The following is a 25,100-nucleotide window of genomic DNA, read 5'->3' as shown; positions in this document are numbered from 1 at the left end:
CGAGGGGACGGCGGCGGACGTGTCCGGCCGGCGCGAGGTGGTTTTAGGGTTTGGACAGGGGAGAGATCCGGATTTTCGGAGGAGGACCTATTTATAGGCATAGAGGGAGCTAGGAGAGTCCAAATGAGGTGCGGTTTTCGGCCACGCGATCGTGGTCGAACACTCTAGATGATGGAGAGGGTTTTGGTGGCTTTTGGGCCAACATGGAGGGGTGTTGGGCTGCAACACACACGAGGCCTTTTTGGTCGCTCGGTTAACCGTTGGAGCATCAAACGAAGTCCAAATGGTACGAAACTTGACAGGCGGTCTACCGGTAGTAAACCAAGGCCGCTTGGCAAGTCTTGGTCCAATCCGGAAATGTTTAATCCCCACACATGAAAGAAAGGTAGAATGACCACCGGAGGAGAACGAAGCGCCGGAATGCAAAACAGACAACGGGGAAAAAGCTCGAATGCATGAGACAAACACGTATGCAAATGCAATGCACATGATGACATGATATGAGATGCACGACAACGAGAACAACACACGGAGACAAAAACCCGAACCCGAGAAAATAAAATAACTTAAGGCCGGAGTTGGAGTACATATTGGGTAAGTCACATCCGGGGTGTTACAGCCGTGCAGTGGTGAATTGTGCGCAAGTGCGTCCTTCGCGCTCAAGAAGTTTGTCCTCAATGCGCCCTCAATTTACTAGCGTGCGGGGTGCTACCCCGAGTGGTTTCAACTTTGTTTACTTCACCATGTGTCAGATGGTCCTGTAGTTTACTTATTTTCACCCACTGCCACATGGGCCAGCACACGAAGATACAGAACACGAGCTGACAAGGCAGCATGTGGATTGGTTGACCGGTCAACTAAACAATATACGGAGCTATACGCTGACATAGTGAGCGTATAATCCGTCGGTATAGAGAGTTCGAGTGAGAGGGGAGGCCCGTGAGAGATAGTAGAGGGAGAGAGAGAGAGAAAGAGCTACTCCCTCCGTTCGATAATGTAGTTCCAACATTTTTTTACGTCAAACTTTTGAAACTTTGACCAAGTTTATAAAGAAATTACTTATATCTACAATACCAAAGATAAATGATAGTATGGAGTAAGTACATGTTGTGATGAATCTAATTCGTTCCAGATGTAAATGTTTTTCTCCACATATACCTGGTCAAATGTTTCTGAGGTTTGACTTTTCTAAACATCCATATGCTTATGGACGTGACAGAGTCCCTAACAAGAGAGAGAGAGAGAGTGAGTGAAAAAAGTGTGTGTGCATGTGTGAAAGAGACATGGACAACACAGGATAAAAGTAGAGAAAAAGCGTGCGTGTATTATGCAAACATATCACACATGCATAGGCAAGGTGAGGAGATAGTGTGTGGTTGTTTGGAACCGAGAGAGCAAGACCCCTGGTACGTGGCCAAGAGGGGTCTGACAAACAAGGGAGAGAGGTCGAGAGAGACGTATGGAGAAAATGCAGACATGGTGAGGAGAGAGTGTACGTTTGTCATAGAGAGATCCCCTGGAGATCGTGATGGGACTACATGGGTGGGAGATCGAGTGACAAGGTGTGTGCGTGATAGAAGATGCCCCGAGAGATATCGAGATAGACGTATGGATGGAAGGAGACAATACGTGTGTTCCTGTTGGCTAGTAAGAGATAATCATACTTGGGAGGGGGGGGAGTCCTTGCGCCTATGATGGATTGAGGGATTATGGTACTTAGGGGGGTGCGTGTCACATGGAGAGAGAATAAGGGCGGAGAGTGTTGGATGGGTCTATATGTATAGCGCGAGCGAGACATGTGTATGTGTGAACCAGGGAGATATAAGGCCAATTTGGCTTGCGTCCTGAGCATCTTTTGCCTGGCCTGGGGTTGTGGCTGGATTTCATGCACGCTTGTTTGGTTGCTACCCTGTGAAAAAGAAAGCCCGCCTGGCCTGGGTTCCCTTATACTTTAATTAGCCTGGCTGAACTCCAGACACTGCAAGTAGCCTGGCCCAGGCGACCGATTTCGAACGCTTGGTCATGCCTGGTCGTGTGGCCACGAGGCTAACAGCAACATGGATGGATATTAGCATTAAATAATTGATGCATGGATTGATTGATGGGACGTTTATGCTTTGCCTGGCCCAAGCATGAACCAAACGCTTCAGCACCACACAAGCTTGCCGAGGCAGAAATATTTTACATCTCACGTCCACACCAGGCAGTACCGGCCACCAAGGCATGAGGGTCAGGTCACGAACCAAACTGACCAATAAAGTTTGAGAGAGATTGAGGAGCCCCGATAAGGCTGAGTGGTGCGTCAGATAGCTGAGAGGGGGGAAAGAGATATTCCATCCGCTCGATAATGCAGTGCATGTAAATTTTTTAGAAGTCAAACTTTGGAAACTTTGATCAGGTTTACGCAAATGTTATTTATATCTACAATACCAAAGATACATCATACAAAACTACATCTCATGGTGAATCTAATGGCATATGTTATCCGTACTAGATGTAATTCTTTTTCTCCACGTGCATGGTCAAACTTTGTGATGTTTGACTTTTCAATAAATCTATATGCTATGGACCGAGGAGAGTGCCTCAGTCGAGAAAGATCAAGTGCGTGTGAAGGAGAATGAGTAAGTGTGCAAACAGAGTATGTGTGTGAAAGAGAAAGTGACAACAAACGATAAATTAGAGAGAGTGTGTGTTTTCTCGTTTCTTATGCGAACATATCACTTATGCATCTCTGAGATGGAAAAGTGAGGCGAGGAGATACTCGAAGGTAGCTAGTGTGTGATTGTTTGCAACGGAGAGAGACACCCCTGTAGCACATGTCCAATAGAGGTGTGGCCAACAAGGAACAAAGGTTGAGAGGGACACATGGATGGCATGGACGCATGAGGAGGGAGAGAGGGTGTGTTTGTGATAGAGAGATCCCGTCGAGATCGTGAGGGGACTATATGGGTGGGAGATCGAGGGAGTGCGTGCACGATAGAAAGATGCCCCGAGAGAAATCGAGATAGACCACATGCACATGTTTGTGATGGAGACTAAGATTAGCTAGTCATATACATATAGGGGGACTGCGTGTGCCTACAATTGAGTGAGAGACCATCATACTTGGCTAGATGGGCATGAGATTGTGTGTGTGCGCGTGTGAGATGGAGAGAGAACGAGGGGGAGAGATAGAGTTTTAGATGGGCCTATCGAGTGCGAGTGAGATATGCATGTGTATGTGTGACCCAGGTGGATGGAGAGTTTGAGAGAGGGGGGGAAGAGCTCCGAGATGACATAGTGGTGCGTGAGAGAGTTACAGGCAAAGAGCCAAGGAATCTGTGTGCGTACGATGAGTGCACCCGAGATATCTAGCTTGGACTAGCTAGAGTATCATACATAGTGTGCAAGAGAGACCTATAGATGGTGTATATATGCATGCGAACTAGAAACACCCCCCCCCCACACACACACACAAAGACAGACAGAGAGAGAGAGAGAGAGAGATGGAGAGAAAGGGAGAGGGACGAACAAGGTTTTTGTGTCGGACGCGTGCGACAGAATTGAAGATTGTCGGCTAGAGAGAGAGAGAGAACATGAGTCCGGGAGAGAGGAAGGTCGCGTTTTATGCATCAAAGACTGATATAAACCATGTTTCGATATAAACTTGCATTCAAATATTTAAATTGGAGAACATGTTGTCTGCAATCCACACATGAACGGATATACGCGTATATCAAACAAGTTCATTAATTTGACTTTCAACATGTTCATGGAGTACTATAATACTGTACAATATGCTACTCGATTGAAGTGTTCAATTTTGGATTTAGTTCACTATTTTGACCTACTGAATGAGCTATTTCATTGAATCAAGATATTTCATTTTGGGTTTGATTCACGTTTTTGAGTGGGTCAACTATTTGTCATATAGTAAATCCCTAGCAACGAGCATGTAAAAACACATTACTCCCGAGCATCATCTCTCCATCTAAAAAAGAAGTGGCGAGGTAATATTTCAAAATTTGATCCGAATTGACTTGGTAAGGTAGACGTGGATGCTTGTTCTCCCAAAATTTGAACGAATCGCTAAACATCCTCTCTGCTCGGTGGAATTCGCCCGAGCAAATAAATGGGAGACGTGAAATTACCGTCCTATGTGGGACACGCATCAATTGGCCCGTTGTACATCGAGGGTAGGTTCGTAACTTCATCCAAGCGCGCCTTCTCCTCGGCCGAAATGACATGTGCCGGATAATTCATAAACCATGGTCGGCAAAACACGCTCTCCTCGCACGAAATAGCTCGCGCCCACTATTTCAAAACACGCTCTCCTCGCCCAAAATCGCTCGCGCCCACTATAGTTCAAAACACACCCTCCTCGCCCGAAATCGCTCCCGCCCAGAGAAGCAAAGTTACTCTACTATCCTCGACCCTCAGTACACAGACCCAAGCCGAGAAGCCTATAGGCAAGGGTAGAACTGTAACTCCCCCTCACATTTCAGACAAATGCGTCTGTAAGACATGGTTCCACTCCCCTCCCAATTTCCCCCGCCCGCCCCCATTCATACCTCGTGGGCGAAAAATCACCTTCTCCCCGGGAAGCTCCCTTCTCCCGAGCCGCGAAACCTCAGCCCCACCTCCATGGCGCCCCCCACCACACCAATTTCACAGCCGCCCTCCTCCCTAATGCCGGAGACGCTGTCCATTTGCCATCATGCACTGGGCCGTGCGCCTCTTATTCCGTGCTGCTGGTGCTGCCTCGACGACGGCCGCGTGAACCGTACTGAAGCCGATTCACCCCCGTCGTTGTTCACGGCGCCGGAGCGGCTCCAACTTTGGATCTGTCCAGAGTCCTGGCGCTGCTTCGGCATAGCCGTCGACCGTCGCAACATCGCAACTCGGTAGCTGGACCTGCCTACTTCACCATGCCACCAGATAGGTTGCACCCTCATCTCAAATCACTTTATTTAGGCGTCAGTTGTCTGGATTTTTATTCTGGGCCAATCGATTTGCAATGGGAAGCAGCACCCCTCGAGGCGGCAGAGCTCCTAGGCTGCCGGTTGGCTGCTGTCTAACGTAAGGGTGCGGGGCCGCAAAGTTCGCCGCGGAAGCAGCGCTTAGATGGCTATCTTTTAGAGTTGCGTGGGTGGAAGGTACTACCGCCGCCGGATCTGGATGACGGGGAGTCTTTGTGGATTGGCCCGGGGGCGGCGCAAACACGGCAGTGTGGTGGGGCGGGGAGCGGGGTTTTGGCCAGGGCCACAGACGGCGGAGGCAGGCTGCTCTGCCGTCGGTCGCTGGCTCTTCGGGGAAGATTCCGAACAGTGTCAGCCGGGAGGCACAAGACGGCCAGCCATCCGGCGTAGATCGGACAGTACCAAAATAAAATAAAATCGTGTGACCCCAATTTAGTCTTGAGTCAACAGACATGTGACCACTCTCGTACCTTGTTGTTGATCTCTTAGTGTATTTCTTCAGATCAATGAGATATGTCGTTCTTAACATTATGCGTTATCTGCATCTTCAGACACATCGTCTTCCAACTCACCGCAGCTGCTCCAACAAGGGAAGCATACACCAGAAGGGAGCTATAGTCCCCACTCAACAGTTCCCTGCATCGAATGCGCGTGCCCGACATGCACAACCACAACAACTGCAGGGCCATCGACAAGTCAGCACATGATGCTCACTCCTATGGATGGTAGCCAGATAGGTTGTATCCTCATCTTACTTGTGCGCAACATTTATGGCTTTGTTATTCATCTAAGCATGGAAAACAGATCACCACATTTCACTGTATATTCATGCTGATCTCTTACGGGTCTTGTTCAGGAGTTAACGTTGTTCCATAGTTCAGCTAAGATACTTGTTCTTTAGGTAACACTGTTCCATAGTTATCATCCATCAGCCAATGTTATCCCATAGGCTGGTAATTATAGTATTATACCACTTCTAGTATTTCCCATGTTGTTCTTTAATACTTTTGTGTGCCATCTAGTTAATCTTGAGTACAAATGATACATATTCTGTAGCTTTAATCTGTGTTCTCCTTTTAGTTTATGAGACCTGTTGCTTCTAGTTAACCCCAGTCCTACTATTTATGTCGTCTCCTACAGGCACTCATTACATAAATCTAACTACTAGTTGTCTTCCATGCATGTCAGATATAATTTCACACACTGATATATCCACAAGAACCGCACGGAGCAATGTAAAGGCCAATAAACTTGATGTCAAGGATACCCAATATGATGGAACTTGTAAAGGCAGTTCTTCAGAAGACTTGCAGAAAGATGATGAATCCTCTTCACCCCACAAGATCCTTGCTCTAACTTGGCCTGTGATATGGGTACAACATGCATATAATGTCCTGGAGTGTATCTACTCTGTTGCAATGCCATGTGCTTAGCATGCTGATCATGCATGTAAATATGTCATGCCTTCCTGTTTTCAGTACCTATTCCATTCATGATAACATGTTTTCAAATTTAAGTATTGTCATTCTACTCTATCACAATGCCATCTGCTTAATTTGAACATCATGCTTCTGAATATCTTATGCATTGTTATTCATCAGTATGTACTTCATCTGTCTACCATACCATGTTTTTTACATTGAAGTGCTGTTCTAGTGCTCTGTTGCAATGCCATCTTATTTTCCCAATCATACACATGTATGTTGCCTTAGTTATTTCTGTATGTATTCCGCTAGCATACAGTTTTACATTCAACTAGTGTTTTTTTGTTGTGTTGTCATGTCGTATCCCTAGCTCTTACACCATACTCCCTCCGTCCGGATTACATGTTGCCGAAATGGATAAAAAAGGATATATCTAGAACTGAAATACGCCTAGATCCATCCATTTTTTCCGGATGGAGAGAATACATGTCAATATGTCATGCCTTTCTATTCTTCAGTACCTATTCCATCTCTCTCCTGCCGCATGTTTTATAATTAAAGCACCATTCTTCTATACAAGGCATGCAAGGGGAAGACGACTATGTTAGAATCTGAAGGGTTACAAACAAGGCCTTTGCAAAAGATCCAAACACCAGGAGATAATAAACCAACTCCAGTTTTTAAAGATACTACTCCAGCACAGAGAAACCCAACTCCTACTGATAATAAGCAGATTCCAGTGGCCAAAGAACTAGTCCGCTCCAGTCTAGCAAAAATATGTCAACTCAATTCTAAGAAGCATGTGCGTATCCTTGCATCATGAAATTTTATAGCATGCTGATCATATTTTCTACATGTTTCTTACCCATCTCTCTTTTAGAAAATAAGCTTAACAAATAGGAGATTTTCTGCAATGGTATCGTTTATGAGGAAAGATTCTTGCAGGAATTCTCTGTGCTCCAATGTAGATGTAAGTACCTGTTGTATATCACTATATTTTTACATCAGCATGTATTTTGTTAATCGGCTTGAATCCAACCTTTATCTGATCTAAATTTCGTTGTAGCAAAATGTATGATTAAAGGCCACAATGTTGATTTTTGCAAGGAAAATTGCCTGGTAGTTTTGCATCCTGAGCTGCATGAGTGTACTATCTCATATCAGTGGGTTTGAATACTTTGGTTCTGCAGTGGGGGTTTCAGTGTTTTTTTACTGTGTTGTCCTGTCGTATACCTAGCTCTTACATCATACTCCCTCTGTCCGGATTAAATGTCGTAGAAATGGATAAAACTGGATGTATCTAGAACTGAAATACGCATAGACCCATCCATTTATTTCCGGATGGAGTGAATACATGTCAATATGTCATGCCTTTCTATTCTTCAGTACCTATTCCATCTCTATTGTAGCATGTTTTATAACTGAATCACCATTCTTCTATATAAGGCATGCAAGGGGAAGATGGCTAGGTTAGAATCTGAAGGGTTAAAAACCAGGTCTTTGCAAAAGATCCAAACGCCAGGAGATAATAAACCAACTCCATTTTTCATAGATACTCCTCCAGCACAGAGAAACCCAACTCCCACTGATAATAAGCAGATCCTAGTGGCCAAAGAAATAGTCCGCGCCAGTCCAGCAAAAGAATGTCAACTCCATTCTAAGAAGCGTGTGCGTATCCTTGCATCATGAAATTTATAGCATTCTAATCATATTTTCTACATGTTTATTACCTGTCTGTCTTTTAGAAAATAAGGTTAAACGATACAATACTTCCTCCATTGGGAACGTTGTCAGGACCCCGATTCTAAGTCACATTGATCTAGCCGGTAACACCTCATATCACTTTGCGGCCTCATGCACGGTATCCCCACGTGTGTCGCCTTACCATGGCCCGGGACCGTTTGCGCCTTTTGGCTCACGTATATGATAGTGTCGCTAGCATCCATATGACTGAGAACCCGGGCCGACATGACTAGTCGTGAACCCAAAGTGGCACTAACTTACGGGGACAGGCATACATGAATCAACATCGAGCATGTCGGTCAGCAGCATGCGAATCCGGGCTGTAGCACTGCGCTAAGAGGACTCCGGTGAACCGGGCTGTAGCAGGCTAGGTAGGACTCCGGATGTCACCGCGTGACATTTCCCTGAGGGGACAGACACAGGAACGAAGTGAATCACATGCCGGCCAGTCAAGTGTTCCAGAGCAGTAGTGCTGGGCTAGCAGGACTCCGGTGAACCGGGCTGTAGCGGACTACTATGGCTCATGGAAGCACAAGACTACATTTCCCCATAAGAGAGGCTACCAAGGATAAACAACTAGGTTGTCGGATCCCATACATTCCAAGCATTTCAATCATACACAGAATATGCTCAATATGTTCAATACAACATGGCATCACAACAAGACTCTATGACTCAGAGTATTTATTCATTAGGCTCCGAGGAGCGAGATATTACAAACATAGGTCTCATGACCCAACATACAGAGCATACAAGCAACAGGCACATGCGGAAGCTTAACTTGTCTGAGTACAGACAACTACAAATGAAGAAGGCTGAGAAGCCTGACTATCTACAAGACCCTCCCAAGGGTACAAGATCGTAGCTGAGGTAACAAGCTAAACGTCGAAGTCCACGCGTAACTACTAGCGAGACTGAAGTCTCTTTGCAAAACATAAATTAAGCAAACGTGAGTACAAATGTACTCAGCAAGACTTACATCAGAACTAACTACATGTGCATCATTATCAACAAATGGATGGTGGGGTTTAACTGCAGCAAGCCAGCTTTGACTCGGTGGCTATCCTGAACTACGACTGCAAGTAACTCTTTTGCGGTGGCGCACACGAGCCCACATATTCACCATATCAATACTCCACGATGGATCCGCTCCCGTCTCCCTACGAGAACGCCATCCATAGCACTCACGCTTATCTTGCGCATTTTAGAGTATCCACTTCCACTTGTCTATGAACTATGCAAGGGGTCCAAGTTTCCATATCCGAGGAATCCGGCTATTCGAATAGATAATGATAACCCTGCAGGGGTGTACTTCTTCACACACGCTCTCGCCACTTACCACCATGTACACATCGTGTATCTCGACAACCTTCAAGCGGAAGCCTGGCGAGGGAGTCGGCGACGACCTGACTAACCAACAAGTCTCTAGTCCGGGTTTATCGCCTATTCGGGTTCCATCCGCAAGGAGATCTGGCCGGGGTGTCGCTCACGGCCCCAAACGATGTGTGTAGGGTTCCCAAGCCCACCATCCGGGTGCCACTTGGTACACCATGCCACTGTGCCTAGTCTGTCCCAAGCCCACCTATACCGGGTGCCACTTGGTAGACTACTAACACTACCTACAAACACCAGAAACTACTTGCAACTCCTGGACAGAGATCGAGTTGATTAATAAGCCGAGAGGGGTCGAGTTACCGGAACCCAATGTGTGGTAGTAACTGTTCATGGATCACAAACATAGAACTCAGTTCCTGAGGACAGCTGCAATGAGACAACCCACCATGTACTCCTACATGGCCTCTCACCTCTACCTTTACCAAATCGTGTTCACACACTTAGCTCACACACAGTAGGACATGTTCATCACCATTCCAATTCATTCCCGATGAATTAAACCTAACTCAATTCTAAGCAGTAGCAGGCATGACAAACAAACATGAATGAGTAGGCATATCAGGGCTCAAACAACTCCTACTCATGCTAGTGGGTTTCATCTATTTACCGTGGTAATGACAGGTCATGCAGAGGAAAGGGGTTCAGCTACCGCATCATGTAACAGTTGAAACGTTGTTGTCCTAATGCGGTAAAAGAGAGCAGGAGCGAGAGAGTGGGATTGTATCAGAATGAGCATGGGGGTTTTTCTTGCCTGACACTTCCGAAGATAGCATTGGGTCTTCATTAGTGTCAATGATCAAATCGTCGGAACGTCGTCTGCTGAGAGGGGACAAACACCGGCAATAGAGGGAAACACAATCAATGCAATGCAACAATATGATGAATGAATTTGACATGGCAATATGCTCTTGATTGGCCTAATGCAACTAGCAACAAGTTAAATGGTGTTGGTATGAACACTAGGTCCAAATTCAAACTCCATATGTGCTTTATTAAATGCCATTTATTTGAATTGTCCTAAACAGAGGATATAAGTTGCTCTAACATGCATGAAAATGCCATAAACAGATTCTTTGGATTTTTCTGATCATTTTTCATATATAATTTGTTTCATTTGGAAGTTTATACTATTTTCTGGAATTTCTTGAATAAGAATAAATCAAGAAAAGGCATTACTGCGTCAGCATTGTGTCATGTTGACCTCAGTAGGTCAACAAACCCGGTCCAGGTCAAACCTGGCCATTGGGACCCACTGGTCAGTGTCTCAGTGCTGTTTAGGGACGCTGACGTGTGGGCCCAGTCAATGGCCACGTCAACATGGTCAATGCTAACGCGTGGGGCCACTAGGATTAGTTAATACTAAGTAGAAACCTAATCTAAGCTTAATTAGGTGGCGGGGCCCTTCTGTCAGTCTCAGTAGGTGGTAACTAACTGCGTCATTAGCCTAAACTAATCTACCACATCACATCGCCGGAGTTACGCCGGCGGTGACACACTGGGTTGGCTCGGGTTTTGCCCACGGTCAACCAAATTGACCGTAGTTTGGTCCTACGCGTAGCTGGGACTCGCGCGCATCTGGTAGGGCAAACGGAAGGGGCTGGGGTGGAGCGAGCTTGCGGGAGTTGAGCTCGTAGCGCCGGCCGGCGTTCGGGTGTTGAGCGAGACGGGGCTACAGAGCACGGGGAGATGGATGGGTGTGTGAGTTATGCTCAGGGAGTGCGGTCAGTTCGGTGGTGAGCTCAGACGCGAGTGGCGGTGGCTAGAACAACGGCGGCGTCATGCGCGGTGGAGCCGAGCTCTCGGCCATGGCGAAGATGCATCCTAGAGCTCGCGAACGCGAGGGGGAAGAGAGGGTTTCAGCACGGAGGCTCACAGCAGGTCTGGCATCAACAACGGCGAGATGCTCAGCGGGCTCAGGGAGGCTTCGGAGTCGGTGAATCGTCGGCGGCGATCCACGGCCGAAGGTTGAAGACGACAGCCTAGGCGAGGCTGCAGCGCGTCTGGCGTCACGTGGCTTGGTCGAGAGGAAGAGGGAGTCGCGGCGGAGCCTCTGGGCGGTACGGAGAGGGGTAGGGTGGCCGGTGGCGGCGGTAATGGCGAGCGGCGGCAACGGGCATGTTCGGTCGTGCTCGAAGAGAGAGCTAGAGGAGAGGGAGAGAGCTCCAGAGTGAGGGGGGAGTTAGAGGGGGTCGAGGGCGGTCCAGAGCGAGGGGACCAGCACGGAGAGGCAAAGCAGGAGGTGGCGCTGCTCGGCTGCGGCATGCCTGGCACGCAGCTGCTCCTACTGGCAGCAGCTTGAAGAAGCACGCTGGAGCTGGGCCGGGCCTCTCTGGTGGGCTGGACAGGCAGGAGTTGGGCCAGGTGGACTGGACAGGTAAGCTCCAGGTAAGGTTGTGCTCTGTTTTATTTTTCTGTTATGTTTTCTTTTGTTAAATATTCTGCCACTGTTCAAAATTCAAAACAATTTCAAAACAGTGACAAAACCCTTTGAATAATTTTATGTTGCAAAATGGACATTTCCAAATGCACATAAAATGTTTCAAAGATATTTGAAATTATATTCTAGTTATATGAATATAACTCAAATTCAAATAGCTATTGATTTAAATTCAGAGTCCCAAAAATAAACCCTTAAAAATGTTCCTAAATTCTGGTTTGATATAGAGCTCTTGCCAAAATTCTCAAACATTGCAAAAGGACATCTTGGAAACAAAGAATGAGATTTCCAGGGTTCTTTGCCCTTCTTTTATTTAAGTTTATGAGGCTTCCACTTTCCTCAATTCCAAGTTTCAGAAATTTAGACATGATGCAAGCAAGATACAAACACTAGGCAGCACCAGAAGCTAGGGATGTGACAGCTCACCCCTACTAAACAAGAATCTCGTCCCGAGATTCAAGTCCTGAGGCAAAAAGACAGAGGGACACAAGCTAACACAATCTTCACGATCCAGATGTCTTTCTCGAGGATGTTGATTCATTGCATCACCTTGATCTCGACGTCTTGCTTTGAGAACTACAACTAACATGACAATGAGAGGAAAGGGAAAACTCTAGAAGGATTGATCTTATCGAAGATCAAACAACTCAGGATCAACTCGTGGAGCGAGACGCTGAAACAACTCTCGAGCTGAGACACGAAGCATACATCGAGAGGAATGGAGTGAAACACATGACAAAGGTTCACTAGGTAGGCAACAATTCCACACCTAAGAGGGTGGTGGACGGTTGCCAACGTAGCAAGGAATTGAGTTGCCATGACACCAAAACAAGACATCTTGGAGGAGGGTGACCGGTAGAATCATCCCTTAAGTGGCAAAAAGAATTACTTTTGATCCAGAGATCAATAAAATTCTCTATACCAGCCTAGGGAAAATCTCGAGCAATCGTTTGAAGAAGTTCGAAAGAATGACATACCCTAACTAGAATAGATGATCTGGACTACCTTGCTGAAGACAACACAATGGTTGATTTTTCTTATCATCGGAAATGGATGGGACCCATGGTAAGCCCACTTTTGAAGATGATCCTGGACAACAATTACTGAGGTGCAAGCTGGGAATAAAATGCAAATGCTGGGAAGGATCCTGTAACTGGGGAAAAACTCAACAGTAGAGAGTGATTCCACTGTTTGAATGGGTTTAGCATATTCGAGGAAATCGAGAGCACAAGGACCCCGAAGGAACAACTTCTGGAATAAGTTGGACTAAATCCTCATGGAGAAAATGGTCAAATAGCTCAATCAAGATACTACAATGATAGATCTTCTGGATAGGTGTGTCGGCCAGAACATCAACCTTGTCGGGGACCTACATCATAGATCTTGGAAAAGTCCCAACCATCATATCTTCCTGAGATTCAGATCTGGTTGGTAACAGGATATTCCAGACCCATCGAGTCTAGAAGAAAATGAAAGTTTGCAACACAAATCGACGAGATGGCATTGCGAGATTCTTGGGAAATGGACTATGGTAGTAAGCTCCAAAACATGAGCTGGTTCTGCTAACACATGTGAACATGTTGTCCCAGACAAGCATGACCACGTAGTAGTCTTATAATAAAAACACTACCAAGTTCAGGTGGGGAACCATCATCGAGGATAACAAAATCCTTGCATAAGGCATGCTCTTAAGAAGGAACTTCTTCTCCTTGAACAAATCAATCAATGGCTTGGTGTGCTAGGGAATACATATGGAGTGGAGGTAATTAATCTACCAAACCATATAATACATTCGCACATGCATAACTAACTTGGGATGGTACCAGAGGAAACAAAACAATCTTTCTCGAACTCATGGCGGCAACTTGCTCCAAATGCACATGAATTTGAGGAAGTCACTTCTTCCATCCAAGCATAAGCTTCATGAACGGAACACGAATGCATTGCTTACAAAGTTTCCAATACTAAGTTGATGTTCAACATGAATCATGGGGGAGACAAAATGCTACTGATGGGCTCAACAGCAACTCATCGGAATTTCCATATCACTGAACTTCCACCATCATGTGAACACGGTGATTGCATTTGTCAGACCAAAATATGTAATGGTGTATGCTCGAGGGATCAACCACGAGTAAGGCAACATTACAAACATCGTTGGTTCTGATTTGACTTGACGATTGCCCATACTCAAGTCAAAGTTTTGACAAGATGATAGACCCAGCAACTGATCACGAGGACCAATTGATGAAGATATCATCTTGCTTCAACAACTATCAAAACACAAGGATATCCCTTTGGGATGAACTAAGTCGGACAAGCTATCATATTCCAACTCTCCAAGTTGTCATTTAGCTTAACCAACTATTTCAGGGTATCCAACACAAATTCTTGGAGAAAAGGGTGGCTACAAGAACCCAACTTGATCACGAACTCAACATAGCGATCAGGTGACAGCCTGGTGATACCTCCGGGAAGATATTTGGAAAATCACGAACCACCGATATGTTACTGAGCTCGAGAACAATCTTGCTTTTCAGACAAGAAGATATGATCAAACGAGCAAGGGTTTCAATCCTAACTCAAAGATCGAAGAGTTCACCAGAAATAAGGACAAGGCAGCACAATCAATCCTAGAATAGTGTTTTGATAACCAACACGCTAAGAATGATATTAGTATCCATTAACTACCAAGCAACACGGTTGCTAGGAGTATTGATTTCACACATCACAATTCACTTGTCAGCATTTCGGTTACAATAACACGGGAACCGAGGAATGAACAATGATGGCAAGAAGTATCACTGCAACAAGAATTTATAAGAGTTGGTGCAATTATCATGACATTCCTGGCATCAAGAGGGCAATACTTCAGGGTAGAACAAAATCAAAAGATGGATTGGCATTTTGATCTACGGAATACAACTGCTTTGACCCAATCCTAGATATGGATTAGGTACTGAATTTTGTTTATCCTAGTCATTCTAAAATAGAACGGCTCGACGGACCACAAGAATAATAGGCACCGATGAACGAATTCTCACATACTCTTGACTATCAATTGATAGATGAAGGTTGGAATATAACTGAAGGGGGACAACTCAAAGGAACATATAACTTTCTCAGTTGTGGATGCATAGATTAGTATGTCGAATGAGTTCAACATACACTACTAGGAAAAGGGCTAAAGATGAAATTGACACTAATGGCGCACCAGAGAAGTGGTGCGCCACTACTATATACTAATGGCGCACCATGTGGAGATGCGCCATTAGTGTGGAAGACACTAATGGCGCACCAAGCACACGGTGCACCACTAGTAACAAAATGTTTTTTTTTCATTTTTTCAAACATACTAATGGCGCATCCGGGCAGAGTGCGCCATTAGTAGTTAGAACTACTAATGGCGCACCAGCCATAGAGTGCGCCACTACTGTATTTTTTTTTACTTTTTTGCAAAACTACTAATGGCGCACCGTTGCATAGTGCGCCATTACTAGTTTAAACTAGTAATGGCGCACTGTGCCACGGTGCGCCATTAGTATAAATTTTTTTTTACTTTTTTGCAAAACTACTAATGGCGATGTCTGTGTGGTGCGCCATTAGTATGTTGGGTTACTAATGGCGCATGGCTGTGTGGTGCGCCATTAGTAACCTGGGACTAGCTAGATATTTTTGGACAGCCAGACCTACACACTCACTTTCCCCACTTCATTCCCCCACCTCCTTCTCTAAGCTTGTCGGCTGCCTCCTCCTCCTCACCTCATTTGCACCATAGATTCATTAAAATTAAGTGTTGAAATTACCTTTTTTTGATAGGTAAGTAAGGAGAAAGCTATGTTCATGTTGTAGATCTACTTTTTTTCTCCCTAGCTAGCTCGCTCCAACAACGTGCACATGCACTTTTTGTGGCCTAGCTAGATCTATGTATGTTTGTGGTGTTGCATATGTTTGTGGTGTTGCATGTGTTTGCAGGTACCGGTATTTGAAATGCGATAGTTGCCAATATTTTGCTAGAATGTTGATTCATTTCCGTTTTGGCGAGAATTTTGGCACTATGCATTCTTTTTGGTCCTATTTTTAGGGAAAGTCATGCCAAATTTTTTCTTGGTTCTAAAATATCGTTTTGCTCTACCCCGTAGGCGGCCATGGTCCGCACGATGACCGAAGGCATCGTGAATAGGTTTTTGAGCTCCGTGAAGGCCGAGATGCTTCAAAAGAACGAGACGGAGATAAGATGTCCATGTCGAAGATGCAAGCTGAAGAGCCTTATTGCGGACCCGGATTCCGGGCAGGTGCGGGACCACCTGCTCTTGCGTGGTTTAATGGATGGCTATCGGTGGCAAGGTGATGAAGATGACTATGAAGTCGTCCATGGGGGCCGGGCAAGAAATGAAGAAGGGCAACAAGACAACCACCACGGCTCGGGCGGGCAAGAAGACGAAGAATCTCCAGGACATGATCACGATGGTGATGCTGTACATAGTCATCATGTAGAAGATGCCGGACATGATGATGAGGAAGATGTCGGAGCAGACGAAGGGCATGATCATGAAGATCAAGATGCCGGAGGAGCAGACGACGATGGACCATCCATGGGCTGGGTGCAGGACCCTCATATTCAAGAGCTGCTTCTCAAGCAGACGGATAACGCAAGAGCTGCCGCCCGAGAGAAAGCCAAGCTGGATCAACTGGAGATAGACGCGGTTACTCCATTGTATAAAGGATGCAGACCCGAGGATACCCGCCTGAAAGTAACGCTCATGGCTTTGGAGATGAAGGTAAAACACAAAATGACCGACGCGTGCTTCGACGAGAACATGTCATTCTGGCACGAACGTCTTCCCAAGGGGAACAAGTGCCTGACCAGTTTCGAGGAGGCGAAGAAAGTCGTGTGTCCTATGGATTTACCGCATGTGAAATACCATGTGTGCATGAACAATTGCATCATTTATCGGGGCGAGCACGCGGAGTCTACCATATGTCCGGTGTGCGGCGTCACTCGATACAAGAAGAGGAAGAAAGCTCCTCGAAAAGTGGTGTGGTACTTTCCGATCACTCCTCGTCTACAGCGGTATTTCACGGACCCTAAGGTAGCAAAGCTCCTATGTTGGCATGCGGATAGGGAGGAGAAGAAGCGAGAAGATGACGCAAATGATCCGGAGATAAATAAAAAAGACAAGATGCTGAGTCACCCTAAGGATGGGAGCCAGTGGCAAGCGTTGAACTTCGAACACCCAGAATTTGGGAAGGATCCAAGGAACATCGTGCTGGGCGCGAGCACTGATGGAGTCAATCCGTTTGGCAGCCAGAGAAGCACACATAGCACCTGGCCTGTGTTTGTGTGGATGTACAACCTTCCCCCTGGTTGTGCATGAAGAGGAACTACATTCACATGAGAATGCTAATTGAAGGGCCGAAACAACCAGGGAACGACATCAATCTGTATCTGGGGCTGCTGAAAGAGGAGCTAGACAAGCTGTGGAAAACGCCAGCCAATACGTGGGACGCTGAAGAGAAAGAATATTTCCCTATGAGAGCCGCACTGCTCACGACGGTGCACGACTATCTCGGTTACGGATATCTCGCGGGGCAGGTGGTCCACGGATTTTCTGGATGCGTCAGGTGCATGGATGACACAACGTATCGCTAGCTAGATAGAGATCCCGGGTCTTCGAAAACCGTGTTCATGGGACATCGAAGGTGGCTTCGCGACGATGACCCGTGGAGGAAACGCAAGGATCTGTTCGATGGTGAAACCGAACTCCGATGACGCCCGCGTACGAGGAGTGGCGAGGAAATAGACGGGCTGTTGAAAAATTGGAAATATTTCCCACTGCTGGGAAACAAGCAAAAGGCGCCAGAGCTGGGAAAGAAGCGAAAGGCGCCAGAGCCGCTGCTGAAGGTATGGAAAACGAGGTCTGTTTTCTGGGACTTGCCGTACTGGAAGATCCACCATGTGCCTCACAGCCTTGATGCCATGCATATCATGAAGAACGTGTGCGAGAGTCTGCTTGGTACCCTGCTCAACATGCCAGAGAGGACCAAAGATGGGCCGAAAGCAAGGGCAGACTTGAAATCAATGGGCATCAGGCAGGAGCTTCACGCTAATGATGATGATGATGATGAGGCGAAGCAGGACACAGAAAGTCGTCACAAAGGCAAAAAGGCCAAGAAGACCGGAAATGACTACCCTCCCGCGTGCTTCACTCTAAGTCAGGAGGAGATCAAGCAGTTTTTCACCTGCCTCATAGGAGTAAAACTTCCTTACGGTTACGCAGGGAAGATAAGCAGATACCTAGACCCAGCGAAGCAGAAGTTCAACGGGATGAAGTCTCACGACTGTCACATGCTGATGACGCAGATACTTCCAGTTGCAATCCGTGGGATCATGGACGCGCACGTCCGTGAAATGCTATTTGGCCTATGCAACTTTTTAGACGTCATCTCTCGGAAGTCGGTTGGCGTGAGGCAACTCAGAAGGCTACAGGAAGAGATCGTGGTGATACTATGCGAGCTTGAGATGTACTTCCCGCCCGCATTCTTCGATGTTATGGTGCATCTGCTGGTCCATATCATGGAGGATATCATCCAACTCGGGCCGACGTTCCGGCACAACATGATGCCGTTCGAAAGGATGAATGGTGTCATCAAAGGATACGTTCGCAACATGTCACGTCCAGAGGGAAGTATAGCTAGGGGCTTTCTGATCGAAGAGTGCATCTCCTACTACACGAATTATCTAGGCATCGACAACCCCGTTGGTCTGCCCGTCAACAGGCACCTCGGCAGGCTCGCTGGATGGGGTCACCGTGAGGGTCGCCGCGAAATGCATGTCGACTTCGAGGGTCTACTCGCCGACTTTGAAAGAGCAAACCTAGTCGCGCTACAACACATAGACATGGTCGATCCTTGGGTGGTAGAGCACAAAACCTTTATTGAGAATATGTACAATGACCGAGGCCAACAGAGGACAACTCAAAGAGCACAACTCATGTTTCACGCGTTGGTTCAAGCAGAAGCTTCTGTCGTACCCTTTACATGAGGATTCTTCCGCGGAAGAACAATTCATATTTGCCTTATCATAGGGCGCCGAGCACAACCTGATGACCTATGAGGCGTACGATATCAACGGCTACACATTCTACACCGAGGACAAGGACATGAAGAGCGATGGTTATCAGAACTCCAAGGTAACGATGGAATCCTACACCGGTAACGACAAGGACAGATACTAAGGAAGGATCGAGGAGATCTGGGAGCTGAGCTACGCTGGAGAGAAGGTCCCGATGTTCCATGTCAGATGGGCCAAGAGCGTCCTAAAAGAAGACCGGTATTTCACCACCATGGTTATACCCGAAGCCAAATCCAAGACCGCGGGCGCAAACGTCACCGCGAAAAATGAGCCATGGGTACTGGCTTCCCAAGTGGGCCAATGCTTGTTCATTACAGACCCGTCAAAGCCCAGTCGTGTTGTCGTGAGGAGAGGCAAAAGGAAGATCATCGGAATGGATGGAGTAGCCAATGAGCAAGACTTCGACAAGTACGGCGACCCGAAGATCGAACATGACGATGACGATGAAGTAGTAGCATCATACACCACAAGAAGAAGCAGGACCACCCTACCTAAAGGACGTCCGTTCCACAGAAGAACTCCATTTGCGAAAAAGAAGGGCAAGAAGATTATGAACAGATAGCTAGCTAAGATTGACTGTATTTAAATCGTAGTCTTCATTTCTCGGTTGTATTTCATGGGCACTTTTTGATATCATGAATATTTTTAAATTTCATGGGCACTTTTTGAATTCATGAATATTTTTTCAAATTTGATGATATTTTTTCATATTCAATATTATAAAATATTGAATATTCATGAGGACACTCGATCTCGATCCCCCTCCATCTCAATTGCTATCCCCTCCATCTCAATCTCGATGCCCCTTCATCTCGATCGCTATCCCCCTCCATCTTGATCTCGATCCCACCCGCACCCTCCCCCGCTAGCTCCACCGCCACCAACGACCCACCGCACCCTCCCCCGCTCCATCGCCGCCGACGAGCACCCCCCGCACCCTCCCCCGCTCCACCACCGCCGACGAGCACCCCCCGCACCCTCCCCCGCTCCACCATCGCCGACGAGAACCCCCCGCACCCTCCCCCGCTCCACCGCCGCCAACCAGCACCCCCCGTTTCATATTCATATTCATTTTTTAAAAAATAATAATAATAAGTGTAGACTACAATTGTTGTTAAACAACAATTATTACTGTTTTTATAAAAAAAATATTAATGTTTCATATTCATATTCATTTTCTAAAAAATTATTACATGCAACAAAAAATAAAAATAAATTACTTATGGCGCACCTCTGGCTGGTGCGCCATTGCTATTTATAAAAAAAGATTACTAATGGCGCACCTCCGCCTGGTGCGCCATTGCTATTTATATAAAAAAGATTACTAATGGCGCACCTCTGCCTGGTGCGCCATTGCTATGTAAAAAAAATTACTAATGGCGCACCGACCGCGGGTGCGCCATTAGTACGCCTCCCCCCCCCTAGCTAATTCCCCCCTCTCCCTCTCGCCAGATCCCCTTCGTCCCTCTCCCTCGCCAGATCCACCCGTGTGCTGCCCCGACGCCGCCGCCCCGACCCTCGCCGGACTCCACCCCCGCCACCCCCACGCCCCCCACCACCGCAGCTCCCTCGCGCCGCCGCCCCCACGCCCCCCACCACAGCAGCTCCCCCGCGCCCCCGCGCCCCGAGCCGGAGGACGAGGACCAGGAGGAGGACCAGGAGGAGGAGGAGACGACGACTGCCTCTACCTTAGCTCAGCCAGGCCACGCGACGCCGAGCCGAGCGCCGCCTCCCTCGCCGTCCCCCCTCCGCCCGCGCCCGCGCACTCGACGTCCTCCCGCCCAAGCACCTCCGCCCGCGCCCGCACCCCCGACGTCTTCCTCCATTCCTACATACCCTCCCCCGGGTGATTCCTCCCTTCTCCTCCACCCCTCCCTTGCAAACCCTAGGGCCACCTAGAGCTAGTAGCTAGATTGACAGTGATGGTTAGGAAGGATGGATCATGCCTTGATCGAGGGCAAACATTTTTCGGGGATTTAGTTTCCTTGGCCTTTCTTTACCTTGTCGTCAAGATCGGCATGGCACTCATGAACGCGGGCATCATTGGGTAGCTACTCTCTGTAGCTTCGTGTATTGTACCTGGATTAGCCGTGCTCGGCTTGTCTTTAGCTGAAACCGGGGTAGAGTTGTTGTTGCCTATGGACACTTTGGTGCCCTGATGCTTTGCAAAAGTGAGTGAAATGGGCCACTAGTGAAATGGAGCACTCCCAATCAAATTTCTACTATTGGTCTCCTATAAAATTATGAATCATGCAATATACCTTGTTACTAAGTGCATAATCAAGTGCCCTTTAGTTATTTACTATTTCAAAATGTCTTAAGCTGACACCTACTCTCAGCATATGACTCTAGCAGCTACTTGTTGTACCTATTTTGTTTCATACAGTACTGAATTTGTATGCCTATGCTTGATAATTTTGTTTCATATAGCTTTCTAGCTCCTTAGGGGGGTTGTTCCTCTTTACAGGTGTGTTAAACAGGGTTTTATGTGGTCATATGGAGTTTATTAGGTAGAGAAAGTACCTTGTGATTTTTCTAATTTTGGACATATATCAAGTCTCACCAAGACATCTTCATTACAACACTCAGCTTATCCAAGACATGTTCATTACATTCTAGACAGGATAGAAGCCTACTTTGTTTAGAAACAGAGTCAGAATTTGAAAAGGAAAACCCTTAAGCCAAACATACAACAAGCATTGACAACATAAGTGGAGACACTAATTTTCTCTGACTTGTGGAGGCTCTAATCCTCAGGGATCATGGCTAAAATAATTTTCCATGCCTGATTAGTGATTATCTGAATTAGTTTGTAAACTGTAGAGGTGGTTAGGCTCTGGTTAAAAATAAAAACAATAATAGAAGTTTTGCATTTTCTAAGTAAAAACCCCCACATATGCATCAGGATGTGATCTGTCAGAACCAAAGTAGACCTAGCTCTGCATTAGTTGTTTTGTGCTTCAAGTGTCCCAGTCAAGGACAAACTGAGTGGTTGCAAAATAATATTATGTGGTCAATGTGGATTTACTATTTTCTGGTGATAGTTCTAAATTGGTAAATAAGTTAACATGCATAAGTGAGACTTGGCATTTTAAAGCTTAGAGTCTTCAACTTCAACCATGAATTGGGATGATAATGTTATTTTGCCTTCTTAACAGAATGGTGTCATAATCAGAACAAAGCTGGTGCAAGTGCATACCTTTTTTTTACAAGTGCATCTGCACCTTCTGATCCATTTAGAGTTATCATAAATATATTTCCAAGGTTTTTTCATTTCAATGTAGAGTCTTTGCTTCTGGACTCAATGCACATTCATCAGTCATAAGAGATAAATACTAGTAAGTCAAGGGCACTAGAATTTGATCATGCCTCTTTTGAGAAGTATGTCTATTGATTCAAAATTGATGATCATCTTGGTCTATGTCGTTGAGCTTGTGTTATGCACTTCTGCGTTTGACAAGTAATGACTTGCAAAGATGATGATCATCTTGCTAGTTTGCTGGGTTTTGTCTCCGACCATTGTGTCATGATGAATTTGCAGGTACCTCGAGAGGCCCTTGAGTTTGTCGGAATGTCGATTAACTTCCGTTCCGGCAAATTCAGGTACTCCATGTGTCCTATTTTCAGCAAAGGTCATGCTGAAATTTTCTGTGAATTTTAGCATGACTGCTAAAAATAGGACATATGGGGTACTTGCGACTAATGCATGGGCCGGGGTATCTTAGTACTTAATTAAGTAGGATCAACTGCCCCTTTATTCTTGCTGCATTAAACCATAGGTTTTAGGGTGCCTCGGTGTCGATAAGAACCTAAATGATGAAAGCTTAGGCTTTTAGGGTGCCTCGGCGTCGACAAACCCTAAATGATAAAACCTTGGCTTTTAGGGTGCCTCGGTGTCGATAAGAACCTAAATGATGAAAGCTTAGGCTTTTAGGGTGCCTCGGCGTCGACAAACCCTAAATGATAAAAGCTTAGCTTTTAGGATGCCTCGGTGTCGACAAACCCTAAATGATGTAGTTTTGAATTATGAACGTAGGATATGTCGTCATCGGATGACGAAAGTCTCCCGGGGGAGTGCGACTGGTGCCACGACGATCGAGGTCTGTGCGACATGCCTCACCTGGACGATGATCGACGCTTCAGCATTAAGCTCGAGGAGACCTTTGAAGTTGAAACGGTACACAACGACGACAAGTGTTATTTTCATAATTAAGCATGACTTCAACTATTTCAACGTGTAATTTTCATCTTTTACAATTCAAGTATAGCTTATCCCATGCCATGCAAGACGCTATGTCTTGGCGAGGATGGATTTTGAAGACCATGAAATTTCTGAAACAAAGAAAATTCACCTAAGGACTCATCACGATGTGGACTTTGAAGTAAATCTATATAATTCTGAGAGCGTAACCCATTTTGGTTGCAAAAATTGGGAAGCATTTTGCAAGATGTATGGTTTTGATGAGGGTATGCTTATCACCATGGATCTTGGTAATCCTGACATCAACCAAGACAATATGGACATTTGGGTCCTTGTTGATATGCCTCCAGTTCTACCGCTATGTGAGTTTCTCAAACATAGTTATTAGCTAATTTATATTGTTTATTTCAAAATAGTTGACAGCTTATTTCCATTGACAGCTTATTTTTATTGTTCAAAGAATGTGCGGGAGATGGTAGACAAAACCCACTACACCGATGGCTCCGAATTAACAACTTACAAGGAGAAAAATCATCTGGTCGGATTTTGTACTGACATTGAGAATTACAATATCCACAATCAAACTCCTCAACATTATGGTAAATACGTGCCACTAGTGCATATGTTCAACTATGGTAACTACCATGGAGATACCCTGGTAAGATTTTTACTATTACGACATCCGTGCATCTTTTGCATACTTCTAAAACTAGTACATCATTGCTAACTATAAAGTTATTGCTATGTTTTTCAACAGATAATCCCAGAGAATTGTGTGCCTCATTTGATGTATAAGAAAGGTAGTCTTAATGTTTTGAACATACAGCCAGGTCATCCTACGAATCTCAACTGTCCATACGAGATTTCTAAAAGAAGTGGAGACATGAAAATCAAAGGATGGAAAAAATGTATGGACAGTCGTAAGGAGGTTCTTGGAAGCAAAAGGAAGCGAAGCGCAAGAATTGGAGACAGGATGTTCTCCATTCTCCATAATGGTGAGTCGGGGTCTATATTGTTTTATGCTATTTTAGCTTACATAGGGTATTTAGGTCCTGCCTAATACTGATGATCATGTGCTAAGAACAATTAAGTAGGGTTGGTTCGATGACTATCAAGATGATGATCGTATGACTTGTTATTAATAACGAGTAGAAGTTGTATGATGATGATTAGTAGGACTTGTTAGGATTAGTATTACTTTTGACAAACTCGCTACTCGCCGTCTCAAGACTTGTAATGTTCTATCTTTGTTCGGTCTTTTGAATTCGGAGACTAATATGATGAATTGTATTCGGAGACTAATATTCTATTGTATTCGATGAATCTGCTGTTGCTGTGTGCTACTGTCTATATTCTGTCCAATAATATATTTTGTAACCTGTGCAAAAATCAGAAAAGTAAAAAAAAAACCTAATATTCATACAAAGGCGCATCACTACAGAGTGCGCCATTAGTATGCCAAAGTATACTAATGGCGCATCACCAAACAGTGCACCATTAGTATGCCAAGTATACTAATGGCGCATCCATCCGCAGTGCCCCATTAGTGTGCCAAAGCACATGGTTTAATATGGCCCCTGGGAGGCATACTAATGGCGCATGGTGTTATATACTAATGGCGCACTGGGTGGTGCGCCATTAGTAATAAATACTAGTGGCGTGATACTAATGGCACACCAGTGATGCGCCATTAGTAGGCAAAACTGGTGCGCCATTAGTAGGCCTTTTCCTAGTAGTGATATTTCTTCCGGATAACCCATGCAGAAAGGTAGAGCTGGCAGAATCACAATTATGAATGGAGAACTCA

The 25,100-nt window shown here is 45.8% G+C and overlaps 1 protein-coding gene across 1 annotated transcript; it reads left to right on the top strand.

Annotated features, from left to right (window-relative positions):
* Positions 1-16,105: 16,105 nt before the first annotated feature.
* On the top strand, positions 16,106-17,335 carry LOC147966489 (uncharacterized). Its single transcript, XM_087530847.1, has one exon. The coding sequence runs from the start codon at positions 16,106-16,108 to the stop codon at positions 17,333-17,335; it is 1,230 nt and encodes a 409-aa protein (XP_087386973.1).
* The last annotated feature ends 7,765 nt before the right edge of the window (positions 17,336-25,100 follow it).

Source organism: Triticum urartu, chromosome 6A (assembly GCF_056163025.1).
Source record: "Triticum urartu cultivar PI428250 chromosome 6A, HENAU_Tu73, whole genome shotgun sequence".
NCBI classification, from domain to species: Eukaryota; Viridiplantae; Streptophyta; class Magnoliopsida; order Poales; family Poaceae; genus Triticum; species Triticum urartu.
Note: the sequence above shows the minus strand (reverse complement) of the source record. Positions and strands in the feature narration are given on the sequence as shown.

What these genes read in the sequence shown, in the direction of transcription:
- LOC147966489 (XM_087530847.1), top strand. Translation starts at nt 16,106, where the DNA reads ATGGTCCGCACGATGACCGAAGGCATCGTGAATAGGTTTTTGAGCTCC.